Raw genomic sequence first — 16,455 nt, 5'->3', positions numbered from 1 at the left:
CCACCTCAATGAGGTAGATAAATAAAGCGCTCTACTCGGCTACCTCCGGAACACCCATAGAAATGAATAGGGCGGCCACATGCATGTGCGACACAACAAAAGCCAATTAAAAGTCGAATCAAAGAGGTTTTCTATAAAATTTCTATTAATGGTCCATCCTCAGGGGTGGGGTCTGACTCCTGACACCCATGCCGATCAGCAGTTTGAAGATGCTGCGGCGTCTGCACAGCGCTGAGCTGCAAATTGGTGATGTGACCAATGAACATAACATCACTGGCCTAGGAAGAGGCGCGTTCCCCAGAGTCCCACGGCCTCTTCAAACAGCTGATCAGCATGGATGCCGGGAGTCGGACAAAAAGGAATGCCCTAAACTTCCGGAAAATCCCTTTAACATTTCTTGCCACAGTGTAGTTAATGCATCAACTTAAATGTACAGCTTTATCATCTGCTCTGTTCCGTCCTCAGGTGTATCGTGTGACCTGCCATAATATTCTCCGATTCATATAGCGCCAGTGGACAGAAAGTCAGTTTCTTTATGCATGCCTATGAGACTCACATAAAGGTTCACAGCAAATCTTACTTCCACTCCACAGGTACGACACGATATAAATTGGAGGGTATTACAATAGGTCACGTCACAGCGACAAAGTCAGGAATGGAGCATATGATTAATACATAAAGCCAACGGTGAGTAAAATGAACCATGACTGCTAGATATCTTATGTACATTACCACAGGACCATAGAATAAAAGTTAGAGTGTTTACTTAAAGGGCATCTGTCAGCAGTTTTGTACCTATGACACCGGCTGACCTGTTACATGTGCACTTGGCAGCTGAAGGCATCTGTGTTGGTCCCACGTTCATATGTGACTGCATTGCTGAGAAAATAGTATTAATATATGCAAATGAGCCTCTAGGAGCAACGGGGGAGTTGCCATTACTCCTAGAGGATCTGCTTTCTCTGCAACTACCTCTTAACTTTGATTGCCATGGCCAGGGGTGATGACGTTTTCACTGCCTGGCCCTGTAAAAAAAAAAAAAAGTGCAGAGGGTTTGACAGTTTCAGAGAAAGTGGAGCCTCTAGAAGTAATGACAAAGCCCCAGTTTCTCCGAGAGGATCATTTTCATATATTAAAACTTAATATTTCTCAGCAATATGAACATGGGGCCAACACAGATGTCATAGGGACAAATCTGCTGACAGATGCCCTTTAAGGCTCCATTCACACGTCCGTAGTGCATTGTGGATCCGCAATACACCCCACCGGGACCCCCATAGAAATGCTGATTCTTGTCCGCAATTGCGGGCAATAGGACATGCTCTATTTTATTTCCGGAGCTGCGGACCGGAAGATCGGGGCCCCGCTCCGGAAATGCGGATGCAGAGAGCACATAGTGTGCTCTCCGCATCAATTCAATCCCCATAGAGAATTAATGCATCCGCACAATTGCGGACGTGTGAATAGAGCCTCACTTCATTATTCTGGTCATTATGTCGCGGTGATACCATCTACAGTATGTGTAATTTTTTTAAACATTATTTAAACCATTCCCCCCATTTGACTCCATCAAAAGGAAAAGAAATGTGAAAGCTAAGGCTCTCTGTATACTGGCAATACAAAAGCCAAAAATTCCTGCCGTCGTAAATGCTAAAAAAAAGGCTCAGTACTGAAGCAGTTAAAAATATCAAGGGCTCTGGTTTCACACACTATCACCTAGGACCAATTCTGTGCAACAAAACAACCTGATAAAAGTTTCACTTCCTTCTATAGAGAAAACAAATGCTCACCTGGAAATACTGCTTGACCTTCTCTTGAAGAAAGGTGGGGTTGTCTTTAAGACACTGTCTGAATCTATTGATTTTCTCTCCAATCTTTAGCGAGTCGACGGGGTCTCCATCGTGATTCCAGCAGGAGGCAATGTACTTGTGGGAGAGAGGATAACAACGTGTAAGATTTCACACTGGGTGAATATTTGGGGCAGGATTAGAGGATTGATGCAGAGCAGTTTACATAAAGTACTTTAATACAACAGGTAACACGCGGTGGGAATACGCAATATATGCTCTAACATACCGATGCCAACGAGAGGCCGAAGCTTGTAGACTGATGCTTCATCTGGATCTCCAGCTTGTGGAGAAGAGCTTCAATTCTTTCTTGCTCAAATCCGTTCCTGCATTGAAAAGAAACATTCAGAATACAAATATATAATGTCTGGTGTCTCGAGGGTCAGCAGTCGCTGACTTATCCCAGTTACTGCTGCTGGATCTCCTTGTTTAGGGTCCATTCACGTGTCCGTAGTGTTTTGCGGATCCACGGATCCGCAAAACACGGACACCGGCAAAGTGGTTTCCGCATTTTGCGGACCGCACATTGCCGGCACTAATAGAATAGGACATGTTCTATTTTTTTTTTTTCAGGAACGGAAATGCGGACCCGGAAGTGCGAGTCCGCATTCCCGGAGCCGGGCTGCACATCGTGCGGCCCCATAGAAATGAATAGGGTCCGCAATTCCGTTCCGCAAAATTGCGGACGTGTGAATGGAGCCTTACTCTAATTCTGTCTAATGTGAATACCTACATAATCACTGCTCCTTAAAGGGGTATTCCCATTTTAAAAAGTGATTGGCATATCGCCATGCTCTGCTGTGCAGGGAAAAACTGTGATGCCCCCCTTCATTTCCAGGATCAGTGGGGGGTCTCAGAAGTCAGATGGGAATGCCCCTTTTACAGACAAACATCCGAAAAGCCAGCTCGGCGACATAACGCTGGACTGCAGATTCCTCTCCTGTTTACTTGAATGGGATGACCAGCTGTAAATACACTGCACCACCACTACAATGTAGAGGGTGTGCAGGGAACAACTGAAGAGGATGCAGCCCTCGCACAAGCGCCACAGCCCCTAGAAGAAGCCGATCAGCAGGGGTGTCGGGAGAAAACACTGCTGAAAGCTCAACGTTACTTTATTTTAGGGGGCGAGGATGGGGAGTCTGTCTACACTAGCCATGAGGGCAGGGTGAGATTGGCAAAAAAACAACTGATTCAGCTCCAAGTCTTGACTTTTGGTGAAAGTACATAAACAGCAATTCCGCAAAGCTGAATCTATTAGAACTCGTGTCATATGATCAGATTGATGGTCCGCTCCTGTGTTTCTGGGCCCACAAAGCTCACTAACTATTATAGCATGTATCAGACTTACTGAACAACCTCCTGAATGGTTTTACTTATGATTTCTTTCACGGACAGGAAATCATCTTTATTTACTCCTTGTAATCCAACGCTGAAGTAAGTATCTCGGGTGAAATTGTTAAACCTAGTAACGAAGACACAAAGAAACAAAGTCACAGCAACCAAACAGCTTACAGACTGCAATTTATATTCTTCCACTTTACAAACAGCTGATTTATTAGGGGAAGCCACGGCTAGCCACATATTTCCTGATGAATGAGCTTTGTGGTAATACGTGGATGGCCGCTGACACAAAGCAGCTCTACGTTCTGTCATTAAGGGGGGGGGGCGTTAAAAAAGGGACCAACCCCTATGAAGTCCATATGCATTTATAGGGCATATAAACTGGGGGTGTCTACATGAGCGAACCCCTTTAAAGGAAATCTGTGAACAAAGCATAGTTTTAGCCATCTCCAGCTTAGGAGTCTGTATGAAGATCAGAGCCCTGTCCCTTCCCTCTATATCTGTATAATCCCGTAGGATGGTGGACGTGCGGCATCCGGTCTGACGTGTTGAGCCTGCATTACACCTGGCGATTTTTCAGCAGATGATCGCTAATGAGCGTTTGTAGTAATGCTCGTTAGCCATCACCTGGCAGTCTAATACTGCCGCCGATTGCCCGATGAACGAGCAATCCAAATCTTTTGACAGGTTAAAAAAACAATCACTGTTTGCAGGCGGCAGATCGTGGTGTCTAATCACCATCTGCTGCCGGCAAACAATGATTCAGTACAGGGAAGAGCAATGGCATAACGATCGCTCCTCCCTATACTGAGGAGGAGATCGCTGCTTGTAACACCAGAGATCTTCTCTGCTAGTGAGCAGGCGATTGCCGGGAAGGAACGCTTCCTTCCCGACAATCGCCTGTTAAATCAGGCTTTCTAATACCACCTTTAGTCCTAACATTGCATAAAGGGCACCACAGCTGGGGCAGGCAGGTCTGCTGTAAAGATTTTCTAGCCCAGAACTTAATTCTGCCGAGTAAACAAGCAGGAAAAATCCACATGAAACAATAAGGAAAAATTCTGAGTAAAAGCCGGCTTACCCAGTATCAGGAGAGAAATCCGTCCCAAGGTTGGCTTCTAGTAGGGCTTTGTAGAAAGGAGAATTCGGTCCATCAACCAACAAAGAGGACAAAAGGCTCAGTGTAAACGCTTCAAATGAGTCTGTAATACTAGTAAGCAGAACACATCATAACTAGATTATAGTTATCGCTCTTCCTTTACTAAAAGGGGTAATACAGTCACATATTCCAGCACACTGATAAATATAAAGAACTATAAAGCACTCGCATGCTCCCTGCGACGTAAATGTCTGCAATGAGGACTGTTATATATGACACTGTCATTCCTATGAACACTCATCAGCGATGATCTGCTTGTGTAAAGGTGCCACCGATAACTCAATGAACGAGAAAAACTCTCTCACTCATCGGGTAATAGTATTCTGCATGCGGACACCTAAATCGTAATTTGCCGGCAGCAGATTGGCCGTCTAAACCGTCGGCAAACAATGATTCTGTATGAGGACAAGCGATGGCATTAGCGTTCACTCCTCCCCGTACTGTGGAGGAGATTGCTGCATGTAGATACAGATTTCTCCTCCATTGACAAGTAGGCGATTGTCAGGAACAAGCCATGTAAAGGGACCTTACCACTTTGAACAAAGATGCATATAATACTACCATAATTTAATCACTACGTACATTGCATATTTAAAGGGGTTCTGCAGTTTTTTTTAAACTGATGATCTATCCTCTGGATCTAGCATCTGATCAGCCGCTGCCTTCTCAAACAGCTGATCGGCAGGGGTCCCGGGTGTAGGACCCCCGCCGATCAGATGCTGATGATCTATCCAGAGGATAGATCATCAGTTTAAAAAAAGTGCAGAACCCCTTTAAACAGACAGTAAACATAACTCAACAGAATAAAAATAAAATTTAAAAAAAGTAACATGCCATCGCAAATGATCTCTCCAAGTTTTAATAGAAAACGGAAGCACATTATTTAAGTTACGCAACAGGATCAACAAGCTGGTCATACACAGGCACTCTCATTCAGTAGGCAGCTATCTGGCCCAATTCTCCCATACATATGCATGCTCGTCGAAGCATGCACATATAGTGAATGGGGTGAGGGGAGAAAGCTGCAGCTAGACACCTCTGGCAGTGGCTAATCTCCCAAAGAACAATAGGACATGCCCAATCCTCATCTCCTCTCAAATCAGCGATTGGGGGATGAACCATAAAGCTGCATTTATACGCGCCAATAATTGTCCCGATTAGTGGTTCCCGACAATCTGCCCGTGTAAATGTGCCGCCGGTCACCTGACAAACGAGCGAATCAGGTTCGTCGGGTGATCCCGTCGTTCATGCAGGCACCACCGATCATAGTTTCTGAGCAGCAGATAGTCTGGTCTATACAGCGATCCACTGCCCAGAAACAATGATTCTGTATGGGGACGAGGGATCACAATAGCAACTGCATGTCCTCAAAGTGAAGGAAATCCTTCACTGAACGAGCAGCCAACTGTTGGGAAGGAGCGCTTCCTTCCTGACAATTGGCTGTAGAATCGTCCCATCTAAATCCACCTTTATAGATAGGCCGTCTGAACCCGGACGATATGGATCTAATGTGTATTGCCAACTCTAGAGATTTGAGGGAGGCAAAATGACCTCCACTGGTCAACTGCAGCCAATTTGCCACCGTGGGGGTTGGAGCATATTTCTATCTAGCAGAAAAACTTTACTCACTCTGATAAAAGGAAGCTCATGCTGACCATCGTCTGTTTGGCGGGGTTAGATGCAAAACTGTCCACTCCACAAGTGATTAGATATTCTCTCTGCAAATTATATAATTTTCATATCAATTTTTCAGTAGGAGCTCTCTTAAAACATACAAATGCACTTGGCTGTCTCCGACATTGCCATAGAGTTTGGATGAAGCAGACTGACCATTGCTCCATTCAAACTTCTGGTCGCCATAATCATGGAGAAGGGGTGCCAAGGTTTACAATTAAAGCAACATATGGGAGCCTCAGCAGTTAGACCCCCACGATCTAACATTTATAACCTATTCAGGAAATAAATGATAACTTTTTGTGGCTGTAATACCCCTTTAAATATTATTCTGCACGATCAACCCTATTAAACCAAGCATACAGCCTGGCAGGGTGGTTCATGCTGATATCCTTGTTATGTCTCTCCGTGGCCCCATTACTGAGAAAAGTGCATTTCTATTTATTCACAAATGACCTCGGCGCACCAGTTGGTTACGCCCCCTTTCGTTTCAATCCCGCCACCCTTCAACTGGGTTGTCAGGGCTAGTGCTGAGTCTTGTATTCTCCAGCGTGTGCTTCTGGTCTCGGCGCTTGCTCTGTGTTTCTCCTGCTGCGTTCCAAGCAGTGCAGATTCAAACTGAGCAAGTGCCGAGAGTTATGATCTCTTGCCTGTGCTGTATCGTCCGTTCTTGGTCTCCATAATGGCTCAGTTTGAATCTTCACTGCTTGGAACGCAGCATAAGAAACATTGAGCAAGTGCGGGGACCAGAGGATACAGCACAGGCACTTTCAGGAAGGTCTAACAGGGTTGATCATGCTGCTTTTTAAGAGCCCGTTTACACATTCAGCATTGGTGAGACTTCAGCAGACTTAAAAGGGTTTTCCAAGATTTATACAGGGCTGTGGAGTCGGAGTCAGAGGCAATTTTGGGTACCCGGAGTCGGCAAAAAAAAATGAACCTACTTCTACTAAATTTAAATTGGAATAAAAAAAAATAAAAAAAATGTTTAAATGTCCCAATTCACAAAAAGTTATCATGAATTACCATATTTTTCGCCCTATAAGACACACCTAGGTTTTTGAGGGGGAAAATAAGAGAAAAAATTTTTTGAACCAAAAGGTGTGCTTTTGGTGGGTTTTGAACTAATGGTGGTCTGTGGATGGCACTGTTATGGGGGCATCTGTGGATGGCACTGTTATGGGGGATCATTGTGGGGGCATCTGTGGATTGCACTGTTATGGGGGCATCTGTGGATGACACATATATAGCATCTTATCTTATGTGTCATCCACAGATCCCCCATAACAGTGTCCCTGTGTAGTGAATGGGGGTCGCCATCTGTTTCTGTAATGGCAGCGGGGCCCAGTGCAGTCACTGTATTCTACTACACCGGACCCCGCTCACTGTAGTATACAGTAATCATATCTAACTTGTGGGTATTGTTAAAGTATTCCAATCATCTTAAGTCTAGCGCTGTACTACTTACTACTAACTTCTTGGCAGTCAGGAGGCCGGGCGGGCACTCGTAGCGTAGCTCACTATGTCAGGCGCCTTCGCCGCCTGCTTCATTAATAAAGTGGGAGGAGCAGGCACGTGACATAGTGAGCTACGCTACGAGCGCCCGCAATAACAATACCCACAAGTTAGATATGATTACCGTATACTACAGTGAGCGGGGCCCGGTGTAGTAGAATACAGTGACTGGACCGGGCCCCGCTGCCATTACAGAAACAGATGTCGGCCCCCAACCCCTCCTCCCTCTCAGCCTATTCACTGGACGGTCGCAGCATTCGCCCCCCATAAGACGCACTGCTATTTTTCCCCCACTTTTGCGAAAAATACGGTACTTCTCTACTGTAAGAATAAAGGCCAATGCATGCAGTGCGTCACGTTACTGCAAAACGAACACGTTAAGTGACCATGAAGAAGCATGCTTTTCATATGCTTCACTATATGGCACGCATATACTTTCCATTGTGTTGTGTTCCGCTGTTACAGGGAATGCAACGCCCATGGTTAACCGAGCCTCTCACTGATAACTGATTAAGTAAATATGTTTTTTGCAGGACTAGAGACACTTGTATAAGTGACGGGAATGGATAGTCAATAGTTCAAGACTGAAGCTGTAAACCATTTGAAAAACTGCTGTCATTCAGCTAAGGCTATAAAAACTTGTAAACTCAGATTGTTAGCTTAAACTTTAAACATGACTCTGGGATTCTACTAGGGAAATCATGTTTTACAATAAATGCCCCTTCCTCGATCCCCCCAATGCCCTATCTTCAGCAGAAGATCAGCACACAACGGAGAAGCAGTAGTTCTGTGGTAATGACATGTATGTTGCCTTTCTTTCCTTCAAGTAATGTATAAAATACATTCGCATATTAAATACAGAGGAGTCGGAAGTACCAAAAACTGAGGAGTCGGAGTTGGAGCATTTATCTACCGACTCCACAGCCCTGGATTTATATACTTACGACCTATCCTCTGCAAAGATCATCTGTATCTGACCGGTGGGGGTCTGACACCCGGGACCCCCGCTGATCAGACAAGTGTAAAGTCTGCCACCACCTCTACATAATTTAGGCGGACGAACCGCCAGCACAGGAGGGACAAAGACTGGCGTCTCAATTGCCGGTCTTCACAAATGTCCCCCATAATCTCTCTACACATCATGTTTGAGCTCTATATTTGCCAGTGCATATGTCCAAAGTATCCATAGGGCTACATTCACTGGCTTTGGCATCTGTCAGGCTGGTATATATATGACAGACTATGCTATTCTATACAGATGCATCCTGCAGAAACGTATACATTTCTGTCGCAGGCATACATTGGAATACCCTGCCGATATATACCTCCAACAGAAGGCTCAAAAGTGATGTGAACCGAGCTTTATTGTCGCAACAGAATAATCATTTCTGATGAAGAAGAAGAAAACCATGAACCTACTGCACCGCTCCATCTCTGCTGCAGGGGAACCCCAGTGTGTGGATCAATACAATCAAACTTGCTCAAGGCATCTTCATGTATTTGCTTCAAGTGCTGCTCCAATGGAAGATTACCGTAGGTAAAGAACCTGAGGGAGGAGAGCAAATGCAAACTCGTTTTCCACAGCATCATCCAGCTAAGATACATGCACATTATATATAACAGCAAATCCTCTCCACATCCATATCTGACACACAATAACTGTTCCCAATGATTCTGTATTAAGGAAGCACTCCGGCAAAAAAATATAAAAAATATAATACTTTGTAGTGCAGATTAGGGCTGCACGATATGGGAATTTTGTGCGATTGCGATTAGGGCCCTAAAAATTGCGATAACGATATGCGATGCGATATTTTAAGGGAATTGTGCTAGAGGTCTATTTGCTTGGATTTTCCCATATGAGCCGCTGACGCGGCTGGGTATGACATAGTTATGGGGGATCTGTGGAGGGCGCCGTGTTGTGGGGGATCTGTGGAGGGCGCCGTGTTGTGGGGGATCTGTGGAGGGCGCCGTGTTGTGGGGGATCTGTGGAGGGCGCCGTGTTGTGGGGGATCTGTGGAGGACGCCGTGTTGTGGGGGATCTGTGGAGGACGCCGTGTTGTGGGGGATCTGTGGAGGACGCCGTGTTGTGGGGGATCTGTGGAGGACGCCGTGTTGTGGGGGATCTGTGGAGGACGCCGTGTTGTGGGGGATCTGTGGAGGACGCCGTGTTGTGGGGGATCTGTGGAGGACGCCGTGTTGTGGGGGATCTGTGGAGGACGCCGTGTTGTGGAGGACGCCGTGTTGTGGGGGATCTGTGGAGGACGCCGTGTTGTGGGGGATCTGTGGAGGACGCCGTTATGGGGGATCTGTGGAGGACGCTGTTATGGGGGATCTGTGGAGGACGCTGTTATGGGGGATCTGTGGAGGACGCTGTTATGGGGGGGATCTGTGGAGGACGCTGTTATGGGGGGATCTGTGGAGGACGCCGTGTTGTGGGGGATCTGTGGAGGACGCCGTGTTGTGGGGGATCTGTGGAGGACGCCGTGTTGTGGGGGATCTGTGGAGGACGCCGTGTTGTGGGGGATCTGTGGAGGACGCCGTTATGGGGGATCTGTGGAGGACGCCGTGTTGTGGGGGATCTGTGGAGGATGCCGTGTTGTGGGGGATCTGTGGAGGACGCCGTGTTGTGGGGGATCTGTGGAGGACGCCGTTATGGGGGATCTGTGGAGGACGCTGTTATGGGGGATCTGTGGAGGACGCTGTTATGGGGGATCTGTGGAGGACGCTGTTATGGGGGGGATCTGTGGAGGACGCTGTTATGGGGGGATCTGTGGAGGACGCTGTTATGGGGGGATCTGTGGAGGACACTTATGGGGGACCTGTGGATGGCACTGTTATAGGGGATGTGTGCTATGACACATAGGGCCATGAGGGGGGCCAGCATAAGACATATAGCATCTTATGCTGGCCCCCCTCATGGCCCTATGTGTCCCCTCATGTGTCCTAAACTGCGCACATAACTGCCTTTGCGTGTAAAGTATTTTACTAGTGTGTGTGTGTGAGAAACAATCTCTCTCCTATTGATAACAGGTCGGGCCTCTGTACTCACTGTCACTATGAATGCAATGCACTGCAGCGAGCGGCAGCGAGCTGCACTTAGTAACGCTCCTCCCACTTCAGGAAGCTGGAGCGTTACTAAGTGACGTCCGGCCGGCTCGCTGCAGTGCATTGCATTTATAGTGACAGTGAGTACAGAGGCCCGACCTGTTATCAATAGGAGAGAGATTGTTTCACACACACACACACTAGTAAAATACTTTACACGCAAAGGCAGTTATGTGCGCGGGGCCCCTTTATATATAATCGCGGCATTTTCGGTTCGGCCAAATCGCCATATCGCATCAATCACTGATCAAATACCGATGAGCTATCCAGAGATATATGCTGACCTCCCAGAAGAAGAAATTCAACCTCTGGAAACATAATCTAGAATACCAAAATGAAGGAGAAAGAGTGAGGAAGGTATATAAAAATAAAAAAAACAACAACTTTAAATCGTCGCTTCTTTCTGGAACAGATATGAAATCTTTATAGTGACCACAATGTACGTTACTTGTTGATAGTTATTAGGCTGCTGGTACGGGGCGCAGTGTGATGTCAGTGCTCTGATAGTGTACCTGGCATTGCTTGGGTGATAGTGAGTGGCATGGAACTGCTTCAACTGATTCCAGGTCAGATCTGGAATATCCAATGGTTCTCCTCCAGATACAACCGAATATGTGTGGTCTGGAAGAAGCTTGTTCTGCAGCTGCTGCGCAAAGACTCTCTCATTATCTGTCTGCGGGAGACAAAAGCAACAGATATAACTAAGCAAAAAATAAAAAGATGAGCTTTTTCATGGGTTGCTAAAGTGCAAAGTGGTATTCTAATCCTAGCATAGCAGTAAAAATGGATCGTACAATTATGTTTAACACATCCAATCTATGTCTGCAGCATATATCGGGATGATTTCCCAACGTATGTCACTGAGGAATACCACTGCAGTCCGTCCAAGGGCTCCCATGTTTATATAACTCACTTACATAGCGCTGACGTATTCCGCTGCGCTTTACAGACGTTTTCAGCACTTGCTGTCCCCAGCGGAGCTCACAATCTAAGTTCCCTACCAGTATGTCTTTGGAGTGTGGGAGGACACCCACGCAAACAGTCACACTCCTTTGGCTTCTATTGGGTGAAAGAAGTCCTACAGCTATGTTTGAGGCATACGCCAGAGCATAAACACAAAAAGCATAAACTGACTTTTACATACAAATGGCTAATCAAACATAAAAGAACAACTCACAAATGCGCCCTTCATCTCATTAAATACAATGCCCTTGAATATGAGAGGTGAAGTGGAATCGGTGGGATTTTCATGCTCCAATCTCCAGCCTTCTTGCCTGCATAGATTAATAAAAGAAATATATAACACGTACTACTAATCCAAAAGAAGTAAAGCAGCATTGAGATCAGACATCAGATGGGTGCAAGCTCCAAGGGGCCCATCTCCAAAGGTCCCAAACAGCTAAATCAGAAGCGAAGCAGCTCTCCGACAGAATCATGCAATGATGTTTATCCACCCATGTTCACAAGTTGCAATGCTTCAGATGTTCAATGCGCTTGCAAATGGGTGCATTGAGCAACTTAAAGGGGTTCTGCAGCTCTTTTCAACTGATGATCTATCCTCTGGATAGATCATCAGCATCTGATTGGCAGGGGATCCCTGCCGATCAGCTGTTTGGGAAGGTGGCAGCGCTCCAGGAGCCCGTGGCCTTCTTTCTGTTTCCCTCAGGCCCAGTGACGTCAAGACTAGTATCACTGGCCTGGGAGTGACTAAGCTACGTTCACTTGAATCGAGCTTAGCCGCTCCTAGGCCAGTGATACTAGTCGGGACGCCACTGGACCTGCAGTAAACAGTGAGAAGGCCACGGTGCTCTTGGAGCGCTCCTGCCTTCTCAAATAGGTGTCGGACCCCCGCCGATCAGATGCTGATGATCTAATCCAGAGGACAGTTCATCAGTTAAAAAGAAATGCAGAACCCCTTAAAAGGGGTTGTCTCATCTGAGACATTGGTGGCATATTGCACAGATATGCCACCAATGTCAAACATTGTAGGTGCGAGTCTTGCCTCTGGGACCAGTACCTATCTCTAGTGAACAAGAGCGAACTGCACAACAACGGCCACTCTCCATTCACTTCTATAGCAGTTCCAAAAGCTGAGCGTGCTTGCTAGACTGTTTTTGGAACTCCCATAGAAGTGAAAGGAGAGGACACCGCGCATATGCAGTGCAGTCATGCTCACTTTCGGGCCCCATTCTAGAGATAGGTACGGGTCAAAGAGGTGGGATTGGCATCTATCTGACATTGGTGCAAAGCCGTGCGATATGCCACCAATGTCTCAGATGACATCAACCCTTTAAATGTTGCACCTTGTGAACATGGGTGAAAACATCACTGCACAATCCCATTAGAGGGCTGCTTATCTTTTATTTTGCGCTGTAATAAGTATTACTAGTTATTGTCTCTTATTAAATTAGTGTTACCAGAAGTCCAGTTCTCTCAGGCATGGGAAAAAGACAGCATCTAAATACACCGACAGGAGATTCTGGAAGTCCTTGGCATTCTGAGTTGAAAATGGGTACATCGTATAATCATTTGCTGCAAAAAAAAAAAAAAATCAGATGACGGATTGTACTCAGACCGAGCTGTAATGTTGTGCTGCAGTTCAGAGGCATGGCTTCTCATATACATGGCGGCCTGCTGTAGTTTTCCTTCAGCGTGGTATAAATCTTGGACCAGGAAATAGTGGCGTCGCTAGAGGGGGGCGAGGGGGGGCAATTGCCCCCCCTATGTTGTCCCTTGCCCCCCCGGGTGCCCCCCCGCTGATTCCCCAGAGTGAATACTAATGAGCGCTTCCATTATGGAAGCGCTCATTAGTACCGAAGGACCAGGAAGTGGTGAACGCTCTGTACTCACCACTTCCTGGTCCTCGGCTGTCGGCTGTGCAGGGCTGCGCACAGCGTAAGGTCGCTCTGTGACCTCACGCTGTGCACGCCAGTTTAGAGCACAGTCGACTGAGGAGAAAATGGCAGGCGGCGTCCGTCCAGGAGCAGGAGAGGTAAGTGTTTTTATTTTTTATTTTATAGAAAATGTGGCTGCTGGGGGCATTATGGGGGCTAATTGGAGGCATATGGGGCATTTGGAGGCATATGGGGGCTAATTGGAGGCATATTTGGGGGCTAATTGGAGGCATATTTGGGGCTAATAGGAGGCATATGGGGCTAATAGGAGGCATATGGGGCTAATAGGAGGCATATGGGGGCTAATATGAGGCATAATGGGGCTAATAGGAGGCATATGGGGGCTAATAGGAGGCATATGGGGGCTAATTGGAGGCATATGGGGGCTAATTGGAGGCATATGGGGGCTAATAGGAGGCATATGGGCTAATAGGAGGCATATGGGGCTAATAGGAGGCATATGGGGCTAATAGGAGGCATATGGGGGCTAATAGGAGGCATATGGGGGCTAATAGGAGGCATATGGGGGCTAATAGGAGGCATCTGGGGGCTAATAGGAGGCATATGGGGCTAATAGGAGGCATATGGGGCTAATAGGAGGCATATGGGGGCTAATGGAGGCATATGGGGCTAATAGGAGGCATATGGGGCTAATAGGAGGCATATGGGCTAATAGGAGGCATATGGGGCTAATAGGAGGCATATGGGGCTAATAGGAGGCATATGGGGGCTAATTGGAGGCAGATGGGGGCTAATTGGAGGCATATGGGGTCTAATTGGAGGCATATGGGGCTAATAGGAGGCATATGGGGCTAATAGGAGGCATATGGGGCTAATAGGAGGCATATGGGGCTAATAGGAGGCATATGGGGCTAATAGGAGCATATGGGGCTAATAGGAGGCATATGGGGGCTAATTGGAGGCATATGGGGGCTAATTGGAGGCCTATGGGGGCTAATTGGAGGCAATATTTGGGGCTAATAGGAGGCATATGGGGCTAATAGGAGGCATATGGGGCTAATAGGAGGCATATGGGGCTAATAGGAGGCATATGGGGGCTAATAGGAGGCATATGGGGGCTAATTGGAGGCATATGGGGGCTAATTGGAGGCATATGGGGGCTAATTGGAGGCATATGGGGGCTAATTGGAGGCATATGGGGCTAATTGGAGGCATATGGGGGCTAATAGGAGGCATATGGGGCTAATAGGAGGCATATGGGGCTAATAGAGGCATATGGGGCTAATAGGAGGCATATGGGGCTAATATGAGGCATATGGGGGCTAATAGGAGGCATATGGGGGCTAATAGGAGGCATATGGGGCTAATAGGAGGCATATGGGGGCTAATAGGAGGCATATGGGGGCTAATTGGAGGCATATGGGGGCTAATTGGAGGCATATGGGGGCTAATTGGAGGCATATGGGGGTTAATTGGAGGCATATGGGGCTAATTGGAGGCATATGGGGCTAATAGGAGGCATATGGGGCTAATAGGAGGCATATGGGGCTAATAGGAGGCATATGGGGCTAATAGGAGGCATATGGGGGCTAATAGGAGGCATATGGGGCTAATAGGAGGCATATGGGGGCTAATAGGAGGCATATGGGGGCTAATTGGAGGCATATGGGGGCTAATTGGAGGCATATGGGGTCTAATTGGAGGCATATGGGGCTAATAGGAGGCATATGGGGCTAATAGGAGGCATATGGGGCTAATAGGAGGCATATGGGGGCTAATTGGAGGCATATGGGGGCTAATTGGAGGCATATGGGGGCTAATTGGAGGCATATGGGGGCTAATTGGAGGCATATGGGGGCTAATTGGAGGCATATGGGGCTAATAGGAGGCATATGGGGGCTAATAGGAGGCATATGGGGCTAATAAGAGGCATAATGGGGCTAATAAGAGGCATAATGGGGGCTAATGAGGCATAAGGGCTGATATGGGGGCTAATGAGGCATAAGGGCTGATATGGGGGCTAATGAGGCATAAGGGCTGATATGGGGGCTAATGAGGCATAAGGGCTGATATGGGGGGTGATATGAGAGGCATAATGAGGGCTAATGAGAGGCATAATGTGTCATCCACAGATGCCCCCATAACAGTGTGTCTTCCACAGATCCACCATAACAGTGCGCCTGTGCACTGACGAGAGACAGAAAGAAGGGGAAAGAATCCGTGGAAGCAAGCAGAGGACGGCACTGCAGACGACTGAATAGCTTCTTTTGTAAGTAAATTGCTTTATTATAACTGTATCCCTGCATATCGCAATTCACTCGTATTTTGTAATCTTATTGATATATACTTATTTTGTTTGTGCCCCCCCATTTTTGACTGTGGTATCTTTGTGCCCCCCCTATATATTGTTCCTAGAGTCGCCACTGCCAGGAAAGATGGCTATTGTGACCATCGTTCTCCTGATCGGTAGGTGCCCCAGCTGTCGGACCCCCAGCGATCATATATTTATCACCTATCTTGTGGATAGGTGATAAATGTTGTTCACGGAAAAATCCCTTTAAGCATTATTTACATGCCTCTGGAAAACCCCTTTAAAAATGCATCATTTGCAATAAAGGAACATTTCACCCACTAAACAAGGCCCGAGCGCACCCTGCGTCACACAAGACACTGAACCGCTGAGAAAGTGAAACGTTCTTACCTGTGAATGCATTCATGAACGTCGATAAGGATCGATTTAACATCTTGAAGAAAGGGTCTCTACATGGATACTTCTGGGAGCCGCACAAAACCGTATGTTCCAGTATGTGTGGGACCCCGGTGCTGTCCAGAGGAGTCGTCCGAAACTGTACACTAGAAAAGAGGGAGAGAGAAATGTTTTTTCTTTGGGTCATGGGGGCGGCTGGATGGTTTTCTAATTAATTGGTTTATGGGTAGGTGTAAGAAGTGTTGG

General features: G+C 46.9%; 1 protein-coding gene across 1 annotated transcript in view; it reads right to left on the bottom strand.

Moving 5' to 3' along the window:
• The window catches only part of PITRM1 (pitrilysin metallopeptidase 1), a 71,329-nt gene that overhangs the window by 32,083 nt on the left and 22,791 nt on the right, over positions 1–16,455 (bottom strand). Inside the window, exons 4-13 of the mRNA XM_044294376.1 lie at positions 16,204–16,355; positions 13,065–13,179; positions 11,825–11,921; positions 11,160–11,320; positions 8,959–9,085; positions 5,980–6,068; positions 4,273–4,401; positions 3,199–3,312; positions 2,077–2,173; positions 1,791–1,925 (exon numbers count right to left, since the gene is read on the bottom strand). Coding sequence (XP_044150311.1) covers positions 1,791–1,925; positions 2,077–2,173; positions 3,199–3,312; positions 4,273–4,401; positions 5,980–6,068; positions 8,959–9,085; positions 11,160–11,320; positions 11,825–11,921; positions 13,065–13,179; positions 16,204–16,355 — 1,216 coding nt within the window. The remainder of the gene's footprint in view (positions 1–1,790; positions 1,926–2,076; positions 2,174–3,198; positions 3,313–4,272; positions 4,402–5,979; positions 6,069–8,958; positions 9,086–11,159; positions 11,321–11,824; positions 11,922–13,064; positions 13,180–16,203; positions 16,356–16,455) is intronic.

This window comes from Bufo gargarizans, chromosome 5 (genome assembly GCF_014858855.1).
Source record: "Bufo gargarizans isolate SCDJY-AF-19 chromosome 5, ASM1485885v1, whole genome shotgun sequence".
In the NCBI taxonomy this organism is placed as follows: Eukaryota; Metazoa; Chordata; class Amphibia; order Anura; family Bufonidae; genus Bufo; species Bufo gargarizans.
This window is presented reverse-complemented; position numbering and strand designations above follow the sequence as displayed.